Below are 26,286 nucleotides of genomic sequence, written 5' to 3'. Positions count from 1 at the left end.
CGGCTCCCAACCCCGGGACAGCATGATGGAAACAATCTTCCTATCAAATGGAATGTCTTAGGCATGAAGAAATGTATCCATTTGCATTAGGAATCAAACGCAAGAAAAACGGCCACGCAGAGCAGAAAACACAAACTAATCATCATTAACAGAGTCCATGTCATTCCGATCACAAGCAAAGAAACCTGATCTTACCCTGGAAACATCACTGCAGTGTGAATCTCCGCAGGCTTTTAGAATATCGAAACTATTTGTATTTTCAAAACCCTAAGGGCTATGGTAACTCCAGGCTGGGATGCATGACCTTGTTCTCCCCTCTCCCTTTCCATGCAGGGAGGTGCAGGAGGTGGGTTCCCTAAGAGGTGGAAGCACAGGCCCGGAGGATTGGCAGATTTTCTGAGCACACCCCCTTCCATTAGCACCCTTTACCAGACACAAGGCCCTGGGTACCAGGATGATGACCAGAGGGTATGCGCATGCCTGTGTGTGTGTGTTCATGCGTGTGCATGTGTGTGCATGCATGCATGTGTGCCTGCATGCGTATGATAGGGGCAGAGGGGTAGGAGGTGAGCTCCCTATCCTACTTCCTGTGGACTTTCGGCCACACCGCACAGCCAAAAACAGACAGACCCAATCTTTGCACGTGCATGTGGGATCTTAGTTCCCCGACCAGGGATCGAACCTGCATCCCCTGCAGTGGAAGCACGGGTTCTTAACGGCTGAACCACCAGGGAAGTCCCACTCCAGGCTGCTTTAAAAAAATGGAAGAGACTTCCCAGTTTTCACCACAAAGTCTGCCATAAATAAATTCCAGACTAGAAACAAATTACGGAAAGCATGCAGGAAAGTAATGAGGGAGGGGGGACCCTAGGGGTTGGGGGGACAACCAAAAGGGTCTCCGTCTGGGGCTAGGACAGACTCGGCTCTGAACAGCTCCACCTCGAAGAGGGGTGGCAGCTGGCCGTGTCAGGCCAAGATGAGGTGGCTGGGGAAACATGTGAGCAATGACACTTCCTCTGTTTGTCTCAGCTTTTGGTTGCCTGGGACTACCAGACCACAGATTCTGAACTGGCCTGCCAAAAATAAGAGATTACAGGGCTGTCCGGAACATCATGAAAAAATAAAAGTCACACCACAAGGCTTTCACGTGCTAAGATTGGGTCTGTTTTCCTTCCTGCTGGTTCCTTGTTGGGAAGGGAACCCAGCAAGAAACTCAAGGACTTGCAGCTTCCTAATTAGAGACGGACAGAAACATACATACTGACATAGGTAATGTGAAGAACTCTGTCAAAATGCTCCAGCCCGAGGTCATTGTCAATAACAGGAAAGAACAACGAGCAACTTCATCAAACAGGGTCAGGTTTGCACTCCTATTGAAGTAGATAAACAAACAAACCCTATGATCTAATGACAATAATCTTTCCATGAAAATATGGACTGAAGTAGTGTGAGGTTCACACCTACTCTAATGCATGACATCACGTGTGGACACACACCAAATAACATAATAAAGGCGAGAGCGCCTAGTTCAAACAAGAACTGTGGTAAACAGTGGATTCTAATTAGCAACTGGACAATGATTCCTCCCTTGTACAAAGCCGCTATGACACAGCCTCACTGTTTATGGTGAAGAAAACAGCAGCTATCAGACTGGAGCTCAACCCAGAAACAAAAGCACAAGGAATTTGGGCTCTATTCTGTTTATTCCAACGTTGCACAATTCTCCCTGCATCCCCTCCAAATAAAGGCGGGCAGGGAAATAAGAGCTGGTGATGTCATATGTTGACTGGGATCTATCTAGAGCCAACATAATTGATGGGTGTTTTCCTCCTAGGAACCTGGACTGAATTCAAAAACATAACATAACATCTCTGGAGTCTGAACCATGGCCCTTGTACCATGATGTGCTCCCCATTTGGGGCTGAGGGCTGGCTATTCAATGGGTCTTTTTTCCCCCAATTAATAAGACTCTGACTAACAGCCAGTGTATCTGGACAACAAGGTTTAAGCTTGATAAGGGACCCAGTTGTTCAGGGAGCCTTAATTACACTTTATAACTGTGTCGATGGTGGAGAGTTCAGGTCCTACACAAAGACCACCCGCACGGCTGTACATAAATTCAAATACTTCCTCACATTACGTTCTCTTCCTTCCCAGGAATGACAGGGGTAAGAGACAGCAACCCAGATGAAAAGGACAGCTCCAAGGGAATTTTCTTTTTATAAAACTCCCTTAAGTGTGAAAGCACTTAAATGCCAACAACTTGGAAAACCAGAAAAAATTGAGGAAAAAAAATTTTATTATTCCATCACCCAAAATCACTATTAATATGTTGATGTGTGCCTATAAAATCTTTATTCCTACCCACTTATACACACACATATATATTCTTTATGAAAATAGTATCATAATTTTATAGTATAAATTGTACTTCACTAAACTTTTTTTTCACTAAACTTTTAAAAAAAAAAGTAGAATCAAATTGGACACAGTGATCAAGGCCTGCTTTTCTCCATCAATATATTGTGAACATATCCATATTAACAAATATTTCCTACACTGGTTTTTAATGACTCCATAATATTTTGTCCTAGAAGCGGCCATAATTTAACCAATCACTTATTTTGGTCACTTAGGTTGTTTCTAATTTTTTCTCATAAATAATGTTGCAGTGAACATCCTTAGAACTAAATGCTTGGGCTTCCCTGGTGGCGCAGCGGTTAAGAATCCGCCTGCCAATGCAGAGGTCACAGGTTTGATCCCTGGTCCGGGAAGATCCCACATGCCGCGGAGCAACTAAGCCCGTGCACCACAGCTACTGAGCCTGTGCTCTAGAGCCCACGAGCCGCAACTACTGAGCCCGCGTGCCACAACTACTGAAGCCTGTGCACCTAGAACCCGTGCTCTACCACAAGAGAAGCCACCGCAATGAGAAGCCCACGCACCACAACAAAGAGCAGCCCCCGCTCACCACAACTAGAGAAAGCCTGCACGCAGCAACAAAGACCCAACGCAGCCAAAAATAAATAAATAAATAAATAAATAAAATTTATTTTTAAAAAAAGAAAGAAACAAAGAACTAAATGCTTGCACATAGATTATTCTGGGTCAAGGGGTATGAATATTTTTTGCTCATAAGTTTTTAAAGCTCCTGTTAGATAGTGCCTTACTGTCCTCCAGAAAGGCCATACCAATGTAAACACCTGCCAGCAGTCTCTGAGTGCCCATTTCATCACAACACTGGATGTTAGAACTCTTTTTAACATCTGAAAATTTAGTAGAAAAAACTTAGCTTATTGTTATTTTAACTTGTATTTATTAATATTTCGGTTGAATATTTTTGCATAAATTTAGTGGTAGAATTATGTCTTCTTTTGTGAATACCTCATCATACCCTTTACTTTTGCTATTAAAGCATTCATCTTTTTATTAAAATGTTAAGATTTCATATTTTAAATGTATCAACCCTATGTCATATATATATTGCAAATAAAATTTCCTACTTCTTGTTTTTCTTTTAACTATTTTACTCTGATAATGGTTTTAGTTTCTATGTAGTCAAGTGTCTCCATCTTTTCTGATTTCTGCCTTTGATGAAATATTTCCTATGACTCTTTGGCTGTATTTTTTTCTGGTTCTTTTTTGACTTTGTTGTTTAAATTTAACTCTAACCCCAAATCTAGAAGGAATTCTGGCATATGATTTGAGGAGCTTACTCTTCGTTTGTCAAATAGTTAACTATACCAGCATAATACTGCAACTATATTATAGTTTCACCATGAGTTTGAAATGTTATCTTTTTCATACACTAAATACTTAAATACAGCTGGCACTTAACGGATTTTCTTTTTTTTCCCTATTGATGTATATGTCTCTTCTGGAGCTAGTACCATACCACCTAAATTATTATATTTTTATAATTTTTTAAATATCAAGCCAGTAGTGGTCTCCTCCCCTTCTTCATTATGCTTTTTAAAAATTTTTCTTAGTTCTTATTACATATTAATTCTTCCACCAGAACTCCAGAATCTTTCAGTCAGGTGTCCAAAAAAAACAAAAACAAAAACAAAACACATTTTGAAGTTTTGGTTGGAATCACACTGAATGTATAAATTAATCTCTAAAGAATCTGCTTCTTTAAAGTATTAGGTCTTTCTATTCATTAACATAGCACTTTTTAAATTTACTGAAGTCTTCTCTTAGGACCAAAACATAAAAATGTATTCTTGTAATTCCTAGTTACTTTATATTTTGTGTTGCTATTGTGAATGGGATTTTTAAATTATATTTTCCAATTTGTTATTTCTGTTATATGGGAAGGCTATTAATTTTGAATACATATTTTTATACTGGGTCATCTTAATAAACTTTCTTCTTAGAGCCAATATCTTCTTCAGTTAATTCCTGTGAATATTTAAGGTAAACCATCTAACAAATACCAGTCATTTTGTTTTTCCTTTCCAACAGTTTTACTTCTTACTTTTCTTGTCATATTACATTGGCTAAGACTTCCAGAACAATGTTAAATAACAGTGATAATAACGGGCATTCTGGCTCCTTACTCATCAGGAAGGGAGACTTTGAAGTATTTGCTGGGCCAGCCCAAGCGCTCCTGCTCAAATTCCACAGCCCAGAGACCTCATGCAAGATGCAGGTTCAAGGCAAAGAGAGAGCAGTTTCAACACATTTTCCACAACTGAACAAAATGCCTTTGGGAAACACATAAGATATCAGATACCAAAAGAGACCAAATGAAGACAACGCTAATATTTCCTATGGTAAATGCCAGACTTGACAAGTGAGGGGATTAGGATGGAGATGGTCAGATGTCAGATGATCAGTCCTACAGTGAAGACGTGTTCAAAGCCTGGTGGCCCTGGAGCCTGAGGGGCAGCCAGTGGCCCATTTCCTAGCTCTGTGCTTCCCTTGATTCTCAATAGGAAGGAGGCAGGTTCTCTCACACATTTCTTCACCTCCTCTTTCCCCAACTAGGTCCATTTCGCCCTCCTCCAGGAAGCCTTCTGAGACTGTCCAGATGGAACCTGACCACCTGCCCTTCAGTCCTGGCAGAGTACTCACCTGGCTTTCACCTCCTCCCTGGCGTGACTTTCCCAGAGGCAATGACACCTCAGTATCTAAATCTGGCCATTGACCCCCTCACTCAAACTCCACCAAATGTCCATAAAGGACCTCCATGCGATCAAAATAAGTTGCCCTTGGGAGGGGTGGTTATAGATTCTCATCCAGGGTCTGTATCTTCCTACTTTCACAGAATTATGAGGATCTCAATCATCTGGTCCCCAGGCAGAAGGCAGGCTTGAAATGTGAACTTAAATGGGGGAGGGCGACAACCACAGTCAGGTACACTAACAGCACCAGGAAGTGAGAGAGGACAGGAAGGGAGGAGGTGGAGAATGATGAAACAGAGACAAATATTTCCAACAGCTAGAGACCATTTGTGGGAGTTGTCAAAGGCCCACCACTTTGAAGGTGAGCACAGTGCTAGGACATGGACTCAAAATAATAACCCTGGGCCATAAAGCAAGGTTAAATTACGTTCTGTTTCCTCCACTTAGAAGGAACTGTGCACTAACTTTGGAGAGAAATTTTTCATCAAAATAGTTTCAATGGCTTTTGTTTTAAAAGGTAAACTTTTCAGGAAAGGATGGAAGGGGCCTTTCAGGAAGGAAGGGACTTAACATTTATTATGAGCCAGGCACATGCTCAGGACTTTGTACCCTCTATCAAATTTAAGTCACCTCAGTAACCTTGAAACGTCGTATTACAGATCAGAAAACTGTGGCTCAGAATTACCATATGATTCAGCAATTCCACTTCTGGGTACATGCCCAGAAGAATGGAAAGCAAGGACTCAAATAGATGTTTATATACCCACGTTCATAGCAGCATTATTCACAATAGCCAAAAGGTGGAAACAATCCAAATGTCCACTGAGTAGATTTAAAAATGTAGGTATACACATACAATGGAATATTATTCAAAAGGAATGGAATTCTGACACATGCTACAACATGGATGGACCTTGAAGATATTATGCTAAGGGAAATAAGCTAGTCACAAAAGGACAAATACTGTATGATTCCACTTATATGAGGTAGGGGGAGTTTGTGTTTAATGGGTACAGAGTTTCAGTTTGAGAAGATGAAAAACCTCTGGAAATGGATGGGGATGATGGTTGCACAACAGTGTGAATATACTTAATGCCATTAAGCTGTACACTCAAAAATGGTTAAAAGGGCAACCTTTATGTTATGTATATGTTACTACAATTTTTTAAAAAGGAAGGAAGGAAGGAAGGAAAGGGAAAAAAAAACGTGTGACTCCTCTGAAAATGGAAACTACTGTCCAGCAGTGAAGGTAGAACTCAAACCCCATAGGCCAGGGGGCTTCCCTGGTGGCACAGTGGTTGAGAATGTGGCTGCCAATGCAAGGGACACAGGTTCGAGCCCTGGTCCGGGAAGATCCCACATGCCGCGGAGCAACTAAGCCCCTGCGCCACAACTACTGAGCCTACGCTCTAGAGCCAGCGAGCCACAACTACTGACTGAGCCCATGTGCCACGACTACTGAAGCCCGCACACCTAGAGCCCGTGCTCCGCAGCAAAAGCAGCCCCTGCTCGCCACAATGAGAAGCCTGCACACCACAACAGAGTAGCCTCCGCTCGCTGCAACTAGAGAAAGCCTGCAGCAACAAAGACCCAATGCAGCCAAAAAATAAATTAAACAAATTTATTTTTAAAAATAAATTTAAAAATTATAAAAAAAAAAACCCACCATAGGCCAAATTCAGAGTCCAAGACCCCTTCCCTCCACGTACCTCACTAGAACTTCCCTGCCCAGAAGACTCACTCCATAAGAGCTGCCCTTGCACAACAAAGGCTCTGTCACACCCTCCTCCAGCCTTCCAGGACCTGTCTCTCTAGCGAAGGAGATTCCTCCACCCTAAATCCCCCCTTGCATGCTGGGCCACATACTCTCACAGTCGGAGTCTCTTGGCACTGTTTGTGAGAGTTCTCGCTGAACTTTGACGGTAAACAGAAGGGGCTAGGGACTGGAGAGGAGCTGAAAAAAAATAGGTAACTAGGGCTCACCTTCAACCTCAGGGAACAGGGAGCACCACTCCCGCCCCACCCACAGGATGACACACATGGGTATCAGGCCCTCACCACAACCCTCACCCTTCCCACTCACCTTCCCTCCAGACTCCCCCATACACCCTTCCCTCCGAAACTCTTTTTTTTATACCCAGCAAAACTAATGTACTCGTACATTCTAAAGCATACCAGACTCTTTTTTACCAAATTCCACATGCCTCAGTCCATTCACCCACGCCTCTCTTTTGCCTGGACACCCCCTCCTGCTGCCCACCCCACAATCAGACTCCAGGGCAAAATCATGATGGTCCTTTAAGGCCCTCAAGTCTCAGACCTGTTCAGGGAAACCTCCCCCTGACCGTCTCCGGAAGATTGTCAAGATTTCTTCTTCTCTATTGCCCCTGAGCCTTCATCTAGAAATGATCATATTTTATGATAATCCTTTCCTTGTGGGTCTCCCCAGTAGATGGCAACTTCTTTAAGAATAGAGCCCAGGGACTTCCCGGGTGATCCAGTGGGTAAGACTCCACACTCCCAATACAGGGGGGCTTGGTTTGAGCCCTGGTCAGGGAACTAGATCCCACATGCATATCGCAGCAAAGAAACCCGCATGCCTCAACTAAGAAGGCCACATGCCGCAACTGAATCTGCATGCCGCAGCTAAGAAGTCTACATGCCACAATTAAGAAGTCCACATGCCGCAACTAAGAAGTCCACATATCGCAAAGAAGATCCTGCGTGCTGCAACTAAGACCCAGTGTAGTCTAAATCAATAAATAAGTCTTTTTTTTTTTTTTTTCTTTTGGCGGTACGTGGGCCTCTCACTGTTGTGGCCTCTCCCGTTGCGGAGCACAGGTTCTGGACGCGCAGGCTCAGCGGCCATGGCTCACGGGCCCAGCCGCTCCGCGGCATGTGGGATCTTCCCAGACCGGGGCACGAACCCGTGTCCCCTGCATCGGCAGGCAGACTCTCAACCACTGCGCCACCAGGGAAGCCCACTAAATCAATCTTTAAAAAAAAAAAAAGAATAGAGCCCATATCTGCAGTTCTAATGGCTAGACCAGGACCTACCATGTGGCCTACTAAAGACCAACAGAATGAGTGAATGACTGTATGGATGAAAGAACAGGGTTTCATAGTGGTGGAAACCACAGAGATTACACAGAGCAATACTGTGATGGCACTGGGCAGGACCTCATCCTTCCGTTGTTATCTCCCTCCCCCCACCCACATCAGTGCAGCCCCAGGCACCCAGCACCATTCTCAGTTCGCAGTTTTATTAGGTGTTCATCACTATGTCAGAAGCATCCGGAAAGCAAGGATGGAGTCGCCTGAGATCCAGTGCACATACTGAAACCATGCATCACACCTGAGGCCCCCAGCAACACGCCAAGCAGGACACATGCTGTCCAGGGAGCCAGACGCCCAGGGTCTGAGTCCTCATTCAGCCTTGTATGAGTTGGGTGGCCTTGGTCAAGTCACTTAACTTCTCTATTCTGCAATTTCCTCATGGGGAGTGGGGGATATTCCCCACCCTATCGATCTTACAGAGGGAGAGGGAGGGTCCCAGGAGACAGCAGCTGTGAGTAAAGCCTCTGCAAGCTATAAATGCAGGATGTGGTTAGTTTTATTACCGTGGCCTATGGAGAGGGGGGATGCCCATCTGAGGCAGGAACAGACGGGCCTGGGAGATCCCCGGTCCGTGGCTGAGACTGCCCCAGCCTGGCAGGCTACAGAAGGTATCAGAAGAAGGACATTGGAGCAAAGAGGCTACAAGGCCACCAGCCACTTCCCTCCGTGGCACAAGACCATTTACCTGCCCACCCACCATAAAGCAGAATGAAGGGTAGTCGTAGACAACCACAAAACAGGATTCACTCTGGGGCCCCTCGTGAGACAGCAGTGCGTCTGGAGGAGCAGAGGGGGGCCTGAAGGGAAAGGAGGTGGCCATTCCAGCCAGCCAGGGACAGTGAACCCCAGAGACAGTGAATCCCAGAGTACCCTCTGTGGGGGGGCAGAGAGCCCTAGTTTCAATTAATCTCTCTCATCTCTCCGAACATCCTTGTACTTTTCACATCAGATGTCCCCATGCAGGGTTAGGAAAGCATACTCAAGACCAAGTTCTCACATCACGGATCAAGAGAAGGGTGACTAAGGGTCAGCGAACAAGCGGACTGGCCTTGAAATAAAGCCTAGAGTCAGAACCACAATGAGATACCTCTCACACCCCTAGAGATGGCTACAATCCTAATGCAGAAAGGAACAAGCGTTGGCAAAAATGTGGAGAAACTCGTGCCCTCTGACACTGCTGGTGGGAATGTAAACTGGTGCAGCCACTTTGAGAAACAGTTTGGCAGCTCCTCAAAAAGTTAAAGATAGAATTACCACATGACCCAGCAATTCCACTCCTGGACATATACCCAAGGGAAATGAAAACATATGTCCACACAAAAACCTGTCCACAAGTGAGTATTATTCATTCACAGAAGCCAAAAAGTGGAAACAAACCCTAATGTCATCAACTGATCAGTGGATAAGCAAAATATAGTATATCCTACAGCATAGTATTATTTGGTCATAAAAAGGAGAGAAGGACTGATACATGCTACAACATGCATGAACCTTGAAGACATGATGCTAAGTGAAAGAAGCCAGTCACCAAAGGCCACATAGTGTATGATTCCATTTATACGAAATGTCCAGAGTAGCAAATCCATAGAGAGCTTTCTGCTTTACTGTTTGCCATCGGCTGGGAAATGGCAAAAGCAGCTGCTAACTGATACGGAGTTTCTTTGGGGAGTAGTAAAAACGTTCTGAAATTAGATAGGAGTGATGGTTGCACAATTCTGTGAATACCCTAAAAATAAAAAAAAAAGATTGTACATTTTAAAAGAGTGAATTTTATGGTAAATAAATTATATATAATTTTTTTTAATTTTTAAAGAGTCAATATGGTTTGTGTAGGCCAACACGTGTATTCACACATAAATAAATAATGAAAGAATAAATGAATGAAGGCTAAACTGCTAAGGCTCTGTTATTCGGCATCTTTTCTTGATGCAATTCCTAAGAACAAGCAAGAACAATAGACGGCTTTTTTGCAAATTGCCTTAAGGGCAAAGAGAATGAAGAAGAAAGGGCCGAGCCAATCCACGAAGAGGGAAAATTATCAGGAAAGTCACATTTTTCTGGCACAATCATGGATGGAAAAGCCATCAGTGGCTAGAGGTCGCTTTTGACTGGCAAGGAGACAGTGGAAAGAGAGGATTTATGTCAGAGAGGCAGAAACGTCACACGGCACGTGGCTTCCGGATCCCCGACTCTCTCAGAACTAAGATGGAAACGTTTAAAAGCCCCTCTGCAAAAGCGGAAAGATCTAGAAAATACAGTGAGAACTTTCCAACCCCCGACATTAGCAGAATCTATTTCTTTTTTATTGATCGGCTTTTCCAGTTTGTGTTTCATTAAGAGGCCTTGCCATGTAATGAAAATTCACATTTCAAAGAGGGATGATAAGACCATCTTCAGTTATCCTCTGGAAAGTAAGCTCTTTCTGAGAGTTGAGTTTTTGTGCAGTGGGAAAGCTTCTCTCGCCATCACCAGAGCTCGCTGTTGGTAGCAAACTAAAATGCACATAAACAGCGCTAGTCACAGATATAAGCGTGCACTAGGGAGAAAGGGCACAGACGTGCAGAAACCCCTGGGCCTCAGTTTCCCCACTGCAAAATGAGGAGACTTCAATAAACCACCTCTGTGTCCCAGACAGAGTCTGCACCCGGAGCTTGGGATCAGGTGTCGGACTCCCATCCATCCCCCAGTAATTAAGATTTGTGTGTTGAACCTTTACCTGTCCTTTGAGCCAACCATTCATTAAAAGCACCGTTTTCTACACTGTAAAGAGAGAACATGATCAGATATTTTGAACATCCCACTGAGCAGGATATAAAATTCAGCAAAGCGAACCCTCCTTTTCCAAAGTAAGATGGAAAATATGTTTTCGTGAAGGGGAGTCCGGAGGGGAGGCGGGTGGCGGAACTCTCCAATAAACAGAGATGAATGCTTTCGGTCAGAAAAGAAATTCGGGCGTTGGTGAGGATGTACCTCTGTAATGTCAAAGAAAATGCCATTTCAGAGCTATGCTGACTATTTTAATTGATTCCCAGTGAAAGAAGAAAAAGAGAAGAGGTGTATAATGAAATGAGAAATGATTGCTGAAACCAATCCCCACAAAACAAAGTTAGCCCTTCAAACGTCTCAGGATCCAGGTGTCATGGTAAAAAGTTTTGGCCATCAGGAGCAAAACGGGGCTGCAGGGCCTACCTCTCCTCCTGTATAACCTGCCCAAGCCACGTCATACCTGCCATCTCACCAAATCCTTCCAGCGACCCTATTAGGCAAGAAAGGCCGATCCAGGGCTTCCCTGGCGGCGCAGCGGTTGAGAGTCCGCCTGCCGATGCAGGGGACATGGGTTCGTGCCCCGGTCTGGGAAGATCCCACTTGCCGCGGAGCGGCTGGGCCCGTGAGCCATGGCCACTGAGCCTGCGCGTCTGGAGCCTGTGCTCCGCGACGGGAGAGGCCGCAACAGTGAGAGGCCCGCGTATCGCAAAAAAAAAAAAAAAAAAAAAAAAAAAAACAGAAAGGTCGATCCAGGCCCTTCTGACAATTGACAAAACCAAGACCGAGATGTGGCGCAAGTTGCCTGAGCTAATAAGCAGGAGGGTCGAGGTCAGAATTAAGGTCTCCTGATTCCCGGCTCCGTGAAGATGTGTTGTCGAGAAGTTGAGGCCTCAAATTCTTTCCATTATACCTCATGCTTCTCCTTGGATGATCTCCATAAAGGAAAAAACAATGCACAGAGCAGCAACCCCGACTCTGAACAACTGTTTGATCTGCCCTGTCCCTGCTTCTCCTCAAAGAGTGCCATCTGCCCGAGGTGTTTCCCAGCCAGACTGTAAAGAGCTGAATCTGATGGACCTCATAGCAGGCCGTGCCAAAGCGATTCAGGGAAATGGGAAAAAACCAGATCCGGGCAAGGAGACCTTGGAAGCAGCTTGCGTAGCACAATCTAGCCATGCATGGAAAGGGCCTCCCAGAAGAGGGATTAAGTTCAGTTTATGAGTGCACGGCATGAGTTACTCCTTTTGATTGCTGGCCAAATCCACCCCCCCTGGGATGCAGGGGGACATCAAGGCCATCAATCCAGTGCTTCTGTTGGGAGAGCAGAGATACTCGGCACACCAGCATCTCAGTGAGCATCTTCCCCCGCTGGACGCAGCCTCCTGCTTGGTGACAGACAGTCCCTATGTGATCACTTTCTCCCTTCACAGTGCAGAAAAATCACTTTTAAATAAAAGTTGGGTTGAAGGACAAGATTAAGCTTGAACACCAAAATCTTTCTGTTTCTTGGGGATTGGAGAGCCCAACGCCCCATCGCAAACTGCAGGTGGGCGACCGCATCTGGGATATTTGTAAGCACCTGGATGCTGGGCACCGAGCAGCGTTTGTGAGCACACTCTTTTCTGTTTGTTTGTTTGTTTGTTTTTTGGCCGTGCCGCGAGGCTTGTGGGATCTTAGTTCCCCGACAAGGGATTGAACCTGCGCCCTCGGCAGTGAAAGCGCAGAGTCCTAACCACTACACTGCCAGGGAATTCCCATGAGCACGCTCTTTGATTGTTCGAAAGCCAACAGTGCTCCTTATTGTGGTCTGAGAGCGCCACGAGCCCAGAGCGTGGATCAGCCCTAACACATGCAAGCTCTGTGGCTTTAGGCAAGTCAGCTGGCATCTCTGGGCTTCCCATTCTTCATTTATGGCACGAGGACAAGCCCAGCTGTCTTCAGGGTTGACGTGAGGATTAGAAATGGCGTGTACAGGGCTTGTATTGGGGCACAGACTCCAATCGATGGTATCCATTATCTGCTGCCTCCAAATCATCTCACTTTCTTCTGTTTCTTGTGCAAAGGACGGAATCAGGCAGCTCCCCGCTATGATTCCCTGCAGGTCAGTGGAGGGGTCCGGAGAGCAGCCACTGGGTCATTCCCCTTCCGAGCTCATCGGAGAACAAGAGAACTAAACGCAAGCCCCTCGGAAGAAGAGTGACATATACCTGGGTTTACCTGGTTTATGCTGTTGTCCTGGGATAACAATTAGCAGCAGCCCTTTCACTCTCAAAAGTGCATCCAATTTGGACAATAACTTAAATGCCCATCGTACGCGTAGGGCTGAAGCCCCCATCTGATTGTGTAAAATGACACGTAAAACACACCACCAATTCCGAACCTGTTGCTGGGACACTCCGTTGGGTTTGCATTTAAAACTCTGAAGCAAAGATTGCATTTCCTCCAAAATACTAAGTCTACCCGCCTCCACCGGGCTCAGAGGGGCCCCCAAATTATCTGTCAACCCCTCAGGACATAGTTTTCTAACTAAACTCTCTCCTTGCCTTAACTATGGATCTGTTCTGCCTGCTTTTTCTACCCCCATGATTTGTGGAGCTAATGAACAAAGGCAAAAAATAAATAACAATAATAAAGACTCCCAGCTGTATGAAAGAAGTATGAGATGTGAATGTCGAAGCAAGAGCAGCTGTCTGTCTGCAACAACATGGATGGACCTAGAGATTATCATACTAAGTGAACTAGGCCAGACAAAGACAAGTATCGTATGATATCACTTATATGTGGAATCTTAAAAAAAAGAAAAGATACCAATGAACCTACTTACAAAACAGAAATAGACCCACAGACATAGAAAGTAAATTTATGGTTATCAAAGGGGAAGGGGGGTGAGGGATAAATTAGGAGGTTGGGATTAACATATACATACTACTATATATAAAATGGATAGCCAACAAGGACTTACTGTATAGCACAAGGAACTAAAATCAAAATTTTGTAGTGTCCCATAAGGGAAAGGAATATATATATATATATATATATATATATAGCTGGAGACACTGTGCTGTACACCTGAAACTAACAGGACGTTGAAAATCAACTATACCTCAATAAAATAAAATAAATTTTTGTAAAAAGCAGCTGTCTGTCTCTACCAGAACTGGTCACCAATGGTCAGGACCAGCGCTGTCATCTCTGAGGGGTCTGACACAGTCCCTTCATTTGATGCTACAAAAGAGGAACAGGACCCTGGCCGCGTCTGCCCAGAGAGGAGTGAGCTGAGTCCCACAGGACTCTCATGCCACATGTCTCTGAGTGTGAGGCCCTCTATGGCTAAAAGCTGTTTTAGACAAAACAGCCCCTGGGGAAGAATCTGTCACCAACACTGCCAAAGAAGTGACCCCAGGCCGTGCCCTGGAAGCGCAGCAAGCCCAGGGCTGTGGGAAGGGAGATGCTTGTGCAGAGAATGCAAACCTCCATGCAGACACTGTAATGAATCCACCATGAGAAACGAGGGGCCCAGGCGTTCAACAGCACAGTAACGACTCATGATAAAGTTGGCCCCGTTTAAACTCATTTTTTGGCTAAAAATTCAAACCTAGTAAGAGTTATCGACTAGATCAGCCACTTGTTGATGACACTGCTTTGCATCTGTGGCATCAAGTGTGTTGTCAAGAAATTTAAGCCCCAAATTCTCTAGCGATTATTTGGAAGGGGAAGAAAAGTGAAAAGTAAAAAAAATAAATTTTTTTTTGTATAAGAAGACATTTTAAAGGGCTTTTTATAGATGACGGTTTTTCCTGCTGGGTTGGAAACATGAACTCCATTATGGGCTTGAAGATGAAAGAAGCCTGAATTTCTTCCTGATCCCCCCCAAGTGGCAGAAAAGGGAGATATCCGTCTGGAATCAGCTGGCATGTGACTGCATCCTTGGATCAGGAGTGATGAACAGCAGATAGGTAGATAGATAGATAGAGAGATAGATGATAGATAGATAGATAGCTATCACATTAGATAGATGGATTAAAGAGATCATATTGATTTATATAGATAACAAACAGCAAGATATACAGACTAGATATATAAGATAGATGATAGATGATGATAGCTTAGGTCATTGAGATATTGATATGGAGACAGTAGATGGCTAGATCATAGATTAGATAGGTAGACAGATCAACTGATCAACTGATTCACACATGTGCCAAACGTGTCACAATCATCATTTTTAAATAAAATAGCACAGGGACTTCCTTGGTGGTCCAGCGGGTAAGACTCCACGCTCCCAGTGCAGGGGACCCGGGTTCGATCCCTGAAACTATTAATAGATCCCACATGCATGTCGCAACTAAGAGTCTGCATGCTGCAACTAAGAAGTCTACATGCTGCAACTAAAGATCATCCCGCATGCCGCAACTAAACATGCTGCAACTAAGACCCGGCACAGCCACAGTAAATAAATAAATACATTTTTTAAAAAATAAAAAAATTTTAAAAATAAATAGTATAGCACAAACAGTCTCACCTACTTTGCATATAACCCTAAGAAATAGGAATCTATTGTCTCCATTTTGTAGACATGGAAATTGCCTCTAGAAATATATTAGATGATCACACTCAAACAGAAAGTATCAGAAAGGGAAATTAAACTTAGACCTTCTGATTGCTGGAGCTCTCCCATCCTTGTCCTGCCCTGTTCCTTGCAATCTCACCCTCTGAAACATGCTCCAGTAAGTTTCACCCAGCTGAGAGAAGGAGAGAGGCTGGGACAGAAGATATGAATGGTTGCCTTAAAAGTCTATGATTCTATGTTATTACCAGGCCCTTTTGATTTTTCCCTCACAGTCTCCCCACAAGGAAGGATGCCAGTTCTGACCTATCATTAGAGGGAGATTAGGTCATAAACACTACTGATTCAACCTAAAGACAGTAGGGTTTTCTCAGGGAAACCAGCACAGCAGGTGGCCCACAGGGCTGGGTCCACATCCCAGCTCCACTCTGCCGTCAGCACCCCCTGTCATCCCACTATCCGGCCCTGTCCTGTTCATCACCTCTCACCCCGCACTCTAAGCCCTAACCACTGCCCTGTGAGGCAATCAGCTAAGTAAAACCTTCCAGGACACCAAGGACAGCAACTGAAGGAGGGGGCCCTTTTCAGGGACCTGAGCTCAGCCCCACCCTGTTTTCTAAGCTTCTGGAGGGCACCTTGCTACAGAACTCACCCAGCCCAGGTCACACCAGTGGAATCCCTGTCCCTTTGCAAAGAGGACAGGATACAGCAGGGAACTGGGGGCAGGAGGCAGCTCTGGCTTTTAGGAAACCTTGGCAGACATTCATTCAGTTTCAACAGAAGTCCAACTGTTGGACTAGGCACCTAGATCCACGGCTCCTAACCCTGGCCACCCCCTGGAAGCTTTAAAACTACCAATGCCCAGGGGACCTCCCTGGAGGTCTAGTGGTTAGGGCTCCACACTTCCACTGCAGGGGCCACGGGTTCAATCCTCGGTCAAGGAACTAAGATCTCGCGTGCCACGTGGTGTGGCAAAAAAAAAATAAAATAAGTATTAAAAAACAAAACTCAAAACCCTACCAATACCCGGGCCCACCTAGAACAGTCAAGTCAGAAGTTCTGGTCTCTGTGCTTAGTGAAAACTCCCCAGGGGATTCCAGCGTGCAGTTGAGGTTTGTAATTGGCTCATCGCAAAATTCCTTTCACAGGATAGTCAGCCTTGGCCACAGAGACCCTACCCCGCTGCATCCTCCCTATCATTAGGGGCACATTTAGTCACATTCAAAGAGAGCCGGATCCCATATGGGTTAACCAGAAAGAACTCTAATTTCTACTCACTGTCATTCCCCTGGGTCATTCCCCTGGCAGTTAAGAAGACTAAAAGCAAGGAATCTGGGTAAATGGCTTCATCCAACAACGGCAGACAGTTGAAGGCAGAGCCCTCAAAGCCCAGGGAAATAAATAATCATTTCCAGAGAAGCAACAGGGAGGTCTTTGCAAAGAGGAGAAAGGGGGAAAGCAGGGGATAGGGCCCCACATGGAGTAATGGGTCCCAGAGCTACGGACACATCCCTAAGCCAACCCCTTCCTAAGACAGTCATCTATCCCTTTAAAACATTGCACATCATTAACTGTTTAAAGGACAGAACGTCCACCTATTACGAAAAGGCGCTCTTACGAGAAGCACAGCAGACGGACACCAAGCTGGGCGGGGAAATGAAATGGGGCACTCCGTGCTAGTTCCTGTCTTGAACAGAAATCACCTTCAACAAAACCACTGAAAACGTACAGTGTGGTTAGGCGTTCTCCTAAGTGACTAAGTGGGTATGTCCCTTCTTCTTACTTTTCCCCTACAACTCAGCACAGAGGCTGTGCAGGGACCAGTCGTGTTGCCAGGCTCTGGAGGGAAGGTAAGCAATGGGGGGGAGGCAGTGATGGAATGGGGGCTTTCCAAGTGTGCTTCCCCAAGCCCTAGGGTTCCCCAGAGGCAGACGGGCTGCCAACAGCGGGAGGAAGGGGAAAAGTGGGAGAGGATCTGGGCTCTCCCATTGGCCCATCGTTCCAGCCAGAGCTGCCCTGCTTTCCTTAGTCTTACCTGCCAGGTACGGGGTCCCGTGTAAGATTTTCATCACGTGAGAAGAGGGTGACCCGTGGACAACAATGCTAAAGATCCCAAGAGGAAGAGCAATGGGGTCCAGGTTTTGGTCCAGACGCATTCAGCTGATTATTAGGCAGCCAGCATGGGCAGCTTCCATGTTTGCTGGGGGTCGCATAACAACGGATACGACAAGATCTCTGCGCTCTGTTAAGTCTTCGCCCAGCTCACTCAGCCGGGACAGGGAACAAGGGTATCCTTGGACATGTGTGTGTCATGCAGGCTCTTAACTAGCCATGCGGAACCCTGAGCCTGCGCGACGCTGACAGCTGAAAGTCCGTCCCTCACATCAAAGGCCAGGAAGACCTTGCTGGAGCCCATCACATCCACATCCCCCTGTCCACGAATGGCTGGACTGGAAGAATCCAGGCACTCCCTGGGATATTTTGGGCCGACCACCTAATACCTGGTACCGAGCAGAAGAGAGGAAGAGACTGAAAAAGATGAAGCATCCTGGGAGGTAGCACTGCTCTTCCGGAAGGGCCAGCACACTCTTTACTAGATGCTCTTCTCAGGAAGGAGAGCAACTCTGGGCAACAGGATTGACAAGACATTCCCAACAGTCAGAATAACCCGCTCCACAGAAAGTCAGAGAACAGGCTCTGGGAACATCCACTACTGAGACTCTCCACGCTCTGTACACAGCACCCACGGGCCATGTCAGAACTAGATCATGGAGGATGCAGATGCCTCTTTTTATTTGTGGCCACGCTGCACAGCATGTGGAATCTTAGCTCCCCGACCAGGAATCGAACCCGTGCCTCCTGCACTGGAGTCTTAACTGCTAGACCGCCAGGGAAGTCCCCAGATGCCGTCTTAAGAGATGAAGCCCACCCTTCTGTGGGCTGGGGTGATTTCCAAAGCTGTGACCACCAGCTCCCAGGGCCAGAGCCAGGAAAGACACCCTGAGTGGGTTAGGATCACTGCCACAATGTCCATGAAACAGGGCCAGGGGCCCAAACACAAATGTCCCTGATCTGGCAGGGCCGGGCAGACCCTAAACCCAACTAGACTATGAGGCTGGCTGGAGCCCAACCCAACGGCCTCCTTCCTGAGAAGAGCGTCTAGTAAAGAGCGTGCTGGCCCTTCCGGAAGAGTGGTGCTACCTCCCAGGATGCTTCATCTTTTTCAGTCTCTTCCTCTGTTCTGCTCGGTAGCAGGTATTAGGTGGTCGGCCCAAAGTATCCCAGGGAGTGCCCGGATTCTTCCAGTCCAGCCATTTGTGGCCAAGATTTGCACGGCGACGCCTGAGCAGGCCCCGTCCTGTGGCGTCCGCTTGCAGAAGGCAATCGCATCCGTAGGCAAAACGTGTGACCTCGGCCAAGTGGGGACTGGGGAGACGCGAGGAGGGGCAGGCAGAAAGAGGCCACTCCCACAGCCCATCGGATAACGTCGCTTTCTAATCGCCAGCCCACAGGCAGATTTTGTGGCGACAACTTGGGTCCTGGACTTCGAGACTTTCGTCTGACGTGGTCAGGGTTTTTTGTAAACACTTTCTAACCCGAGTCAAATGAATGATGCAAAGGGAATAATCAAAGTATCGATTACAGACACATTCATATTACAGTGTGTGTGTGTTCACACGTGGACCCGTCGGAGGCGGGGGAACAAACCCAAATGCCACATGGACGGAGAAATGACAAGCAGTGGATGTGCCCCAGGGACACTCCGAGGACACGTCTCCCCCCAGGAAGGCCCGGCCACCGGGGCTGTGGGAAGTCACCTAGCCTTGATCTAGGCCTCCTGCCTCCGCAGGCACGGCTCTCTAGGAAGCCCGAGGGCTTTCGGGGATGACTGCTGGGTCCACCATGGCACTCAGGGCCCACCCAGTGCACACACAGAGAGAGAGCTCCCTCATGGGGGGACCAGCATCCCCACCACCTGCCGAAAAGACGGAAGGAGAAATACCCATTCACGACCTCAGGCCGATGCTCGAGCTCTGGGCTTTCCCCTCCTGCCTCTCTCCCCCTCCAACCGTTGCAACAGCTGACTGGACCGCAGTGACCAGGGGGCTGGAGCGGCCGCAACAGGGCACGGCTGAAGAGACAGCTGTTTCGGTGGAAATGAACGCAATTAACACCAGATGTGTAAACCCTCCTCCCACCCCAGGATTTTCGATCCTCTGGCATCACACTCAGATGAAGCAGGACACCAAGTCCCATGAGCATATAAACTCATCCAATCATTCATTCATTCAACCGCAGGCATCAATGGAGTCAGTGTCTCAGGAGTGAGACACTGCTGGACGGGGAACGTTAACAGAAAGAGGCAGAGGAGCCTTGATCAAACTGTAACACAGGACGCATGTCCCGAGGGCCAGGCCATGAAGACCCACTGTTGGCTGAGGTGCACAGAACAAGTGGTAGATTACGGCAGAGGGGGCTGCATGGGGGCTTCGGGAGGGAGGTAACACCTAAGCTAGCCCTTGAAGGGTAACGAAGATTTCCAGAGGCAGAGGAAAGAAGGGAAGGGCATCCCTGGCTGGGGTAACTGACAATGTGAGTCTCGGCTGGGACAGCAGGATTGGGTTCTGCCACTTGGGCTGCATTCTCAGAGCCAGAGGGGGTCGCTGAGAATGGAGGTAGCATGATCGGTCCACAAGAAGAGCCCAGGCTGCAAGGTGATGTATGGGCTGCAGAGGTAGGGATCAGGGCAGTGAGACTCTCAGAAGCTGGGGCCAAAATCCAGTAGAGACGACAAAGGTCTGGATTGGCAAAGGAAGAGATAACATGCCAAGAGATAATACAGAGACAGAATTAACTTGACACGGCACAAGGTGACCGTGGGTTTGAGTCAGCCTGACCCTGAGGGCAGCCCTCTCCAGGGTTGGGCGCTGGGGTAGCAGCAGGAGATGGAAAGACGAGGGCGAGTCTGACTGGGGGTGGCTGGGTGCGGGAATCGGGGTACCTCTGGGAGCCACATCCAGCAGGTAAGTGACAAGCCCAGAGTTCAGGAGAGACAGTCCCTTCCAGCCCCGAGGCATCTGGCTGTCCTCTCCTTGTCTGTGCTCAGGTCCCGTCCTGGTCTCTGCTGTACAGCAGCTTCAGGGCGGGGAAGAAGCCCCCTTGGGTGTGTTGTGCCGGGGGCTACACACCCCTAGGGAAAGCCCTGAGTTCAGGTTAGCAGGAACATTCAGGCTCTCTTCGCTGAGCAGTGGCTTCCGATCCTTAGCGATCTAAAGTCTGTAGATCTGGCACGGACCCCCGAGATCCAGACTTTCCAACAGCTCCCCAGGTGCACTTGACAATCACCAGATTCAAGTACAGATTCACAGGTCCCATCAGCAGACTCTCCACTTCAAGGGGTTGGGTGGGCCCAGGAAGCTGAATGTTTTGGGAGGCGTTACCCCAAGTAACACCAGGGTACCCAGTCTGCTGACCATGCTTGGAGGACCCCTGCTCCCAGCAAATGTTCGGGTCAGACCCTACAGCTGGAGCCTCTTTTCTCTGCCTCCGTTGAGAGAGTTGAGATCCAGAGGGGGACTCTATGGAGATGGGCGGTTGCTGGTAGCTGATGTGAGATGGAACGATAATAACCACCACGGCTGAGTGATAACTGCGGGCCAGGTACTATTCTGATGCCTCCACTGTCGAGCTCTGTAACAACTTTCCCCGTTTTGCAGGTGAGGCGACCGAGGCTTAAAGCAAAGGTCACACTGCTGGCAGGTGGTGGAGTCACAGTCGCAGGTGTGCGCTCCACAACTGCCGCCTGCGCTGATGCGCGGGGTGAGTGCCCTGCCCTCTGGCTTCCCCTCTATAAAATGGAACTAACTGCTCCCGCCTGCTTCCTGGAGACGCTGGGGTCTCAACAACTCTGATGATCATAAAGTCCCCGGGGACGCCAGCAGCGCTTTCTCCAAGCAGCACCCCTGCCGCTTCCGTGACCCCTCAGCTGGTCTGAATGCCACCTACAGGGAGCATGTCTAGAGCCTCTGCCCACGCATCACTGGATGGGAAGGGCAAAGGACATTCCCTCTGCCCCACACGGACGGCCCCTTACAAAGATAGCGTTGTACGTTTCTCAATGGGAGGCTCTGTCTGATGGCAATAATATTATTTTCTGCTGCTGACGTGTCACCTCCGTTCCCAAACTGGGAATATTCAGCTGCATGTTCCACCACAGGCTGTGCCATTTCAGACCGAAATGGAGCCTCCAGGTCCCGAGACCTGGGAAACACACAGAAAGCAGCAGGTGAAGACACGTCAGGTGACACGGCTTGGAGCAACTCAGAAAGCTGGGAGGGAGGGGCTGCAGGTGGTATGGTGCCAATTTCCTTCAGTGGCTTTTGTTTCTGTACGTTCTCACTTGAATCCCTTCAACGTGCCCGAAATACTTAGTTCTGGCCTCAATACTCATTAAAGAAGCTATCATCTCACCGAAGGAGCGGGTCGCAGGTCCCGACCCGCTAAGCTAGCTATGCCTCTTCGCAAGGCTCCCACTATGAAGCGGGCTCCAGCCGCGGACTCAGTTAAAGCAACGCAGAACGCATTACTGGCAAGCAGGAAAAAGCAGCCTGATTTCCTCATCTGTATTATTGCCACGTTATCTCCCGAGGGAAGGGCAGACAGTGGGAATTCTATAGAGGTCAGTAACCACAGGTGGGCATTTGCAGTAGATATTTTTCTCAGGATACACAAGCAGTGGAGTTTGGGGTGTGACCCCTGTGACCACATCGCCACTACCTCTGATTACTTTCGTCCTTTGAGATCTCCTTAAATCGCCCTCCTCTTTGACTGCGTCACCACCCCTGCATTAAAATACGCTTGCATTCTGCTCCAGTGAGAGGGGCAGGCAGTCTGATTTCTCCCTCCTCCTTCGTTCCGAGCTGCCATAAGGTCATCCGCTGCCTATTCTGGGCCCTCGGTACAGGTGCAGGACTTGTGGAGACATCCCTGGTCCCTGCACACAAGGAACCCACCTGGCAGGAAGGGAAAGATGCCCACAACCGCTGAGAAAGAAGGCCAAAGGGAAGGTCAGGGTGTCAGCAGGAAGGGATGCGCCCACGTGTGACGGTGGTGGCGGGAGGGAAGGCAGAAAGGGACAAGAAGCAGGAGAGGGGCCAAGGCACCGGTCAGGTGTTGAGGAGCGAAAACGCACATTCGAGAATGCAGGATGGGGTCTTTCAAGTAAGTAGGAGAGAAAGCAGGGCTTTGATGCATCGTGACGCGAAGTGCATCAGATTGGAGGCAAACTCTGTCTCTGAGCTCAGTGAATTGCCAAACGTGGGCGCTGGAAAGGGCACCCAGGGTCATCTAGTGCAAATCCTTCACTGTGCAGACGAGCAGCCCAAAAGAGCGAGGTGACTCGTCCAACGTCACACAGCAAGTTAGTGCCCTGGTTGGGGTATTTCCACCTCGGAGGGCTGCCCCTCAGCCCAATGATAGATGTCACTGATCGCTCCCTTAGGAAATATGATTTGTGACCTATTAACACTCTGCGACCAAGGCACAGGCCTACAGGGCCCCCACAGGGACTCCAAACTGAGGCAGATTATAACCTTGGCTTGGTCCTCTAGGCTGACACCCAGGCCATCTGTGCTTCTCCAAGCTCCAGTGTGGCTCCACGGCTGGCCCTGGAGGAGGGGCGGAAATGCCCACTGGTGCCAGTGAATCCTGACAGATGCCACTGACAAAACAGCAGGCGTCAACACTAGGCCAGAGTCCCAAGGGGTGTGCAGATGCCAACACCGCCACCACCAAGAACAGCACCCTCTAGGTTAGAAGGTAATACGTGCGGAAAGAAAGAGGAGGCAACAGGAAGGCTTAAACTTGGATGCTCTTTCTGACCAGTGATGACACCCCGAAGACCAGAAAGGACACAAGGAGGTGAGTGTGTGATTTAAAATGTCGAAGAGCTCGAACTAGAATGGAATAGCAGCGTTCTTCTCGGTGGTAGGGCAGACAAGAGGAAGCTTAGAAACAGACCCTAAAGTTACACGTAAAGAGAGCATCATTCTGTAAAGTAACCAGCAAGATAGGTTTTTTTCTAAAGCAGAAAGAGCTAAGTTCTTTCCACTTGGACCCTCTTCTGAACTGAACTATAAGCTTTTAAGACAGACTGTATATTGCCTTTCACTCCTGGATAAAATCTTTAAAAAAAAAAATGAAATAGTGCCAATGGCAGCAACATGGATGGACCTAGAGATTATCGTGCTAAGTGAAGTCGGACAGAGAAAGATAAATATCGTATGACATTACTTATATGTGGAACCAAAAAGAAAAAAATGATACAGATAAACTTATTTGCAAAACAGAAACAGACCCACAGACATAGAAACAAACTTATGGTTACCAAAGGGGAAAAGGGAGAAGGGATAAATTAGCAGTTTGGGATTAACAGATACACGCTACTATATATAAAATAGATAAACAACAAGGTCCTACTGTATAGCACAGGGAACTATATTCGATATCCTGTAATAAACCATAATGGAAAAGGATATGAAAAAGAATAGATACATAGAGATATATAACTGAATCACTTTGCTGTACACCTGAAACTAACACCACATTGTAAATCGACTACACTTCAATAAAAAAATAAAAATTAAAAAAAAAAAGTGTGTCTGGTGGGCCACTGTGCAACTTGCCTACCTCCTCAAACTCAAAATGATATCTGCCAAAGGGACAATCAACAGGCATGCCGGAAACCTCCCATTCACAAGCAAACCCTTCACATCTGTTAGGAAATATACTTTAGATTTAGCTGAATGAAAAGCATAAATCCAACTGAGTGATGTTTACAGGGCACCCAGCTGTTCACAGCAGCAATTTTCATATCTAAATAACTGATATCTGTGGGTGCTTCTGCAAGCAGGGCCGCCCAATTCCATTTATGTCAAACCCAGGCCAGGAAGTAATCCCTCCACTTGATTTTCCTATCAGTGGAATTGACGTTCCTGGTTCAACAGTTCATTTGCTGTACCCCGGCCTCATTCCAAGAAGATACACACTCAGGAATTCTTTAAAAGTCAAAATCAAATAGTTAGGAGCAAAGGCTCAAAACTCATAGCTTTGAAGATTACTCCAAATGCTGTGTTTTCCAAGTGACCACAATCAAATCACATTTTTCAGGTTAAGGAAGACAGAAGTTCTCAAGCAGAGAAAGCAAGAAGCCACTCTTTTATCCTACAAAAATTCTCTAGAAGCGTATTCTCAAGTTCAACTGGAGAACCTCGGGGCTGGACAGAAAATGAGACTAAGGGTGGCCCACCCTCACCCCCTTACGTGGTAGATCCGTCCACTGCTTAGTTCCGCAACCTTTAGAAGGAAAGGCTCAAACAACACAGACTCATTTTTCAAACGATAATGGTTCCCAAGCCCTAAGATTATTCTTTGTAAGCTGTCTTACTGATCATGGTGGTTCCCCCAGCCAGGGCTGCCTTGGTGCCTTGAAAGAAGTCATCAGCAGAGGTCATCCCCTGATCAGGCATCTGGAAGCGGGTATGGACATCGATCCCTCCAGGGATCACCATTCTGGAATGGGCTTCAATGGTCTTCACCCCTCCTGGCACAATCAGGTTTTCTCCTATTTGCCTAAATAAACAGGGTAGGTGACAATGATTGTAAAGAAATGTCCTAAATCAAACAGGATCTGACAGACATTTTCACCACGCCATAAACAACCCTTCCCTATGTTCTAAAGACTCTTCAGATTATTGTTATCATTCATAATCTGTGCACCCCTCACTCCCCACCCTCAAGAGGCAATGCAGAGCATACTAGAAAACAAAATCTAAATAAGGCATCAGAGGCCAATCAAAGAGGCTTAGTTACCAGAAAACCCATATGATCAAATGATAACAAAGCCCTGAGATATTTACATAAAATATCACTATACTTTCCTTACAACACACTCAGTTGAGTTAATTATCCTGTAACAATTTTCTCCAGACCTGGTTGCACTTTACAAACATTTATTTTCACCATATCCTTTCCAACTAAGAGAAATGAGGAGTAGAAGGGTAGGGAATAGAACAAAACAAAGCAAAGATAATAATAAGAAGTAAACACTATGATTGCAACTATTTAAAAATTTGGAAGCATGTGATCAGCAACTCAGATAACAAAGGCGGCAAAATTAATATTCGTTAAGTTGGGTAACAAGGATTCATTTCCAATTTTTAAAAAATATCTCTGCTACCTCTTTATGCTAGTTTTTGGAAAAGGAAAAAGTAATCAAGGGGGAGTTGGTAAAGTTCTAAAACAAATTAGTGATGACTCAAAATATCACACAGGCTTGTTCACTTCTAGGCCAGAGTCTTACAGACCAGATCATGCTGCTTTCCACTCGGGGGAAAATGGAACATGAAAGTCATGGTATTTCAGAGCCTGGAGCTGAGACTGTCACAAGCAAACACACATGGAGAAAACATTAAATGTGGAAATGTTAAAACCTCTTTTAGGATCGTAAATCAGGGTGTGAGTTTCCAGGCAACAGACACGTCCACTACAATTTTCCACTCCTCTGGACTGGTTTGCTGCTTGCCCTTGATAAATGCTGCTTATTTAAAAGATGTCATTTGCAGCAGTGTTTGTCTTTAAACAGATGTGCTATTTCTTCAGAGCCCTCTGAGCTGTCCCAGTCGGAAGGGCACGAGGATATTGAGGCGT

General features: G+C 46.9%; 1 protein-coding gene across 2 annotated transcripts in view; it reads right to left on the bottom strand.

Annotated features, from left to right (window-relative positions):
* Positions 1–26,286, bottom strand: part of DPYSL2 (dihydropyrimidinase like 2) — a 115,766-nt gene that overhangs the window by 43,051 nt on the left and 46,429 nt on the right. For both annotated transcript variants that reach the window (XM_060301269.2, XM_030879079.2), the window contains exon 3: positions 25,025–25,209. In XM_060301269.2, the coding sequence (XP_060157252.1) occupies positions 25,025–25,209 (185 nt within the window). The remainder of the gene's footprint in view (positions 1–25,024; positions 25,210–26,286) is intronic.

This window comes from Globicephala melas, chromosome 6 (genome assembly GCF_963455315.2).
Source record: "Globicephala melas chromosome 6, mGloMel1.2, whole genome shotgun sequence".
NCBI classification, from domain to species: Eukaryota; Metazoa; Chordata; class Mammalia; order Artiodactyla; family Delphinidae; genus Globicephala; species Globicephala melas.
Note: the sequence above shows the minus strand (reverse complement) of the source record. Positions and strands in the feature narration are given on the sequence as shown.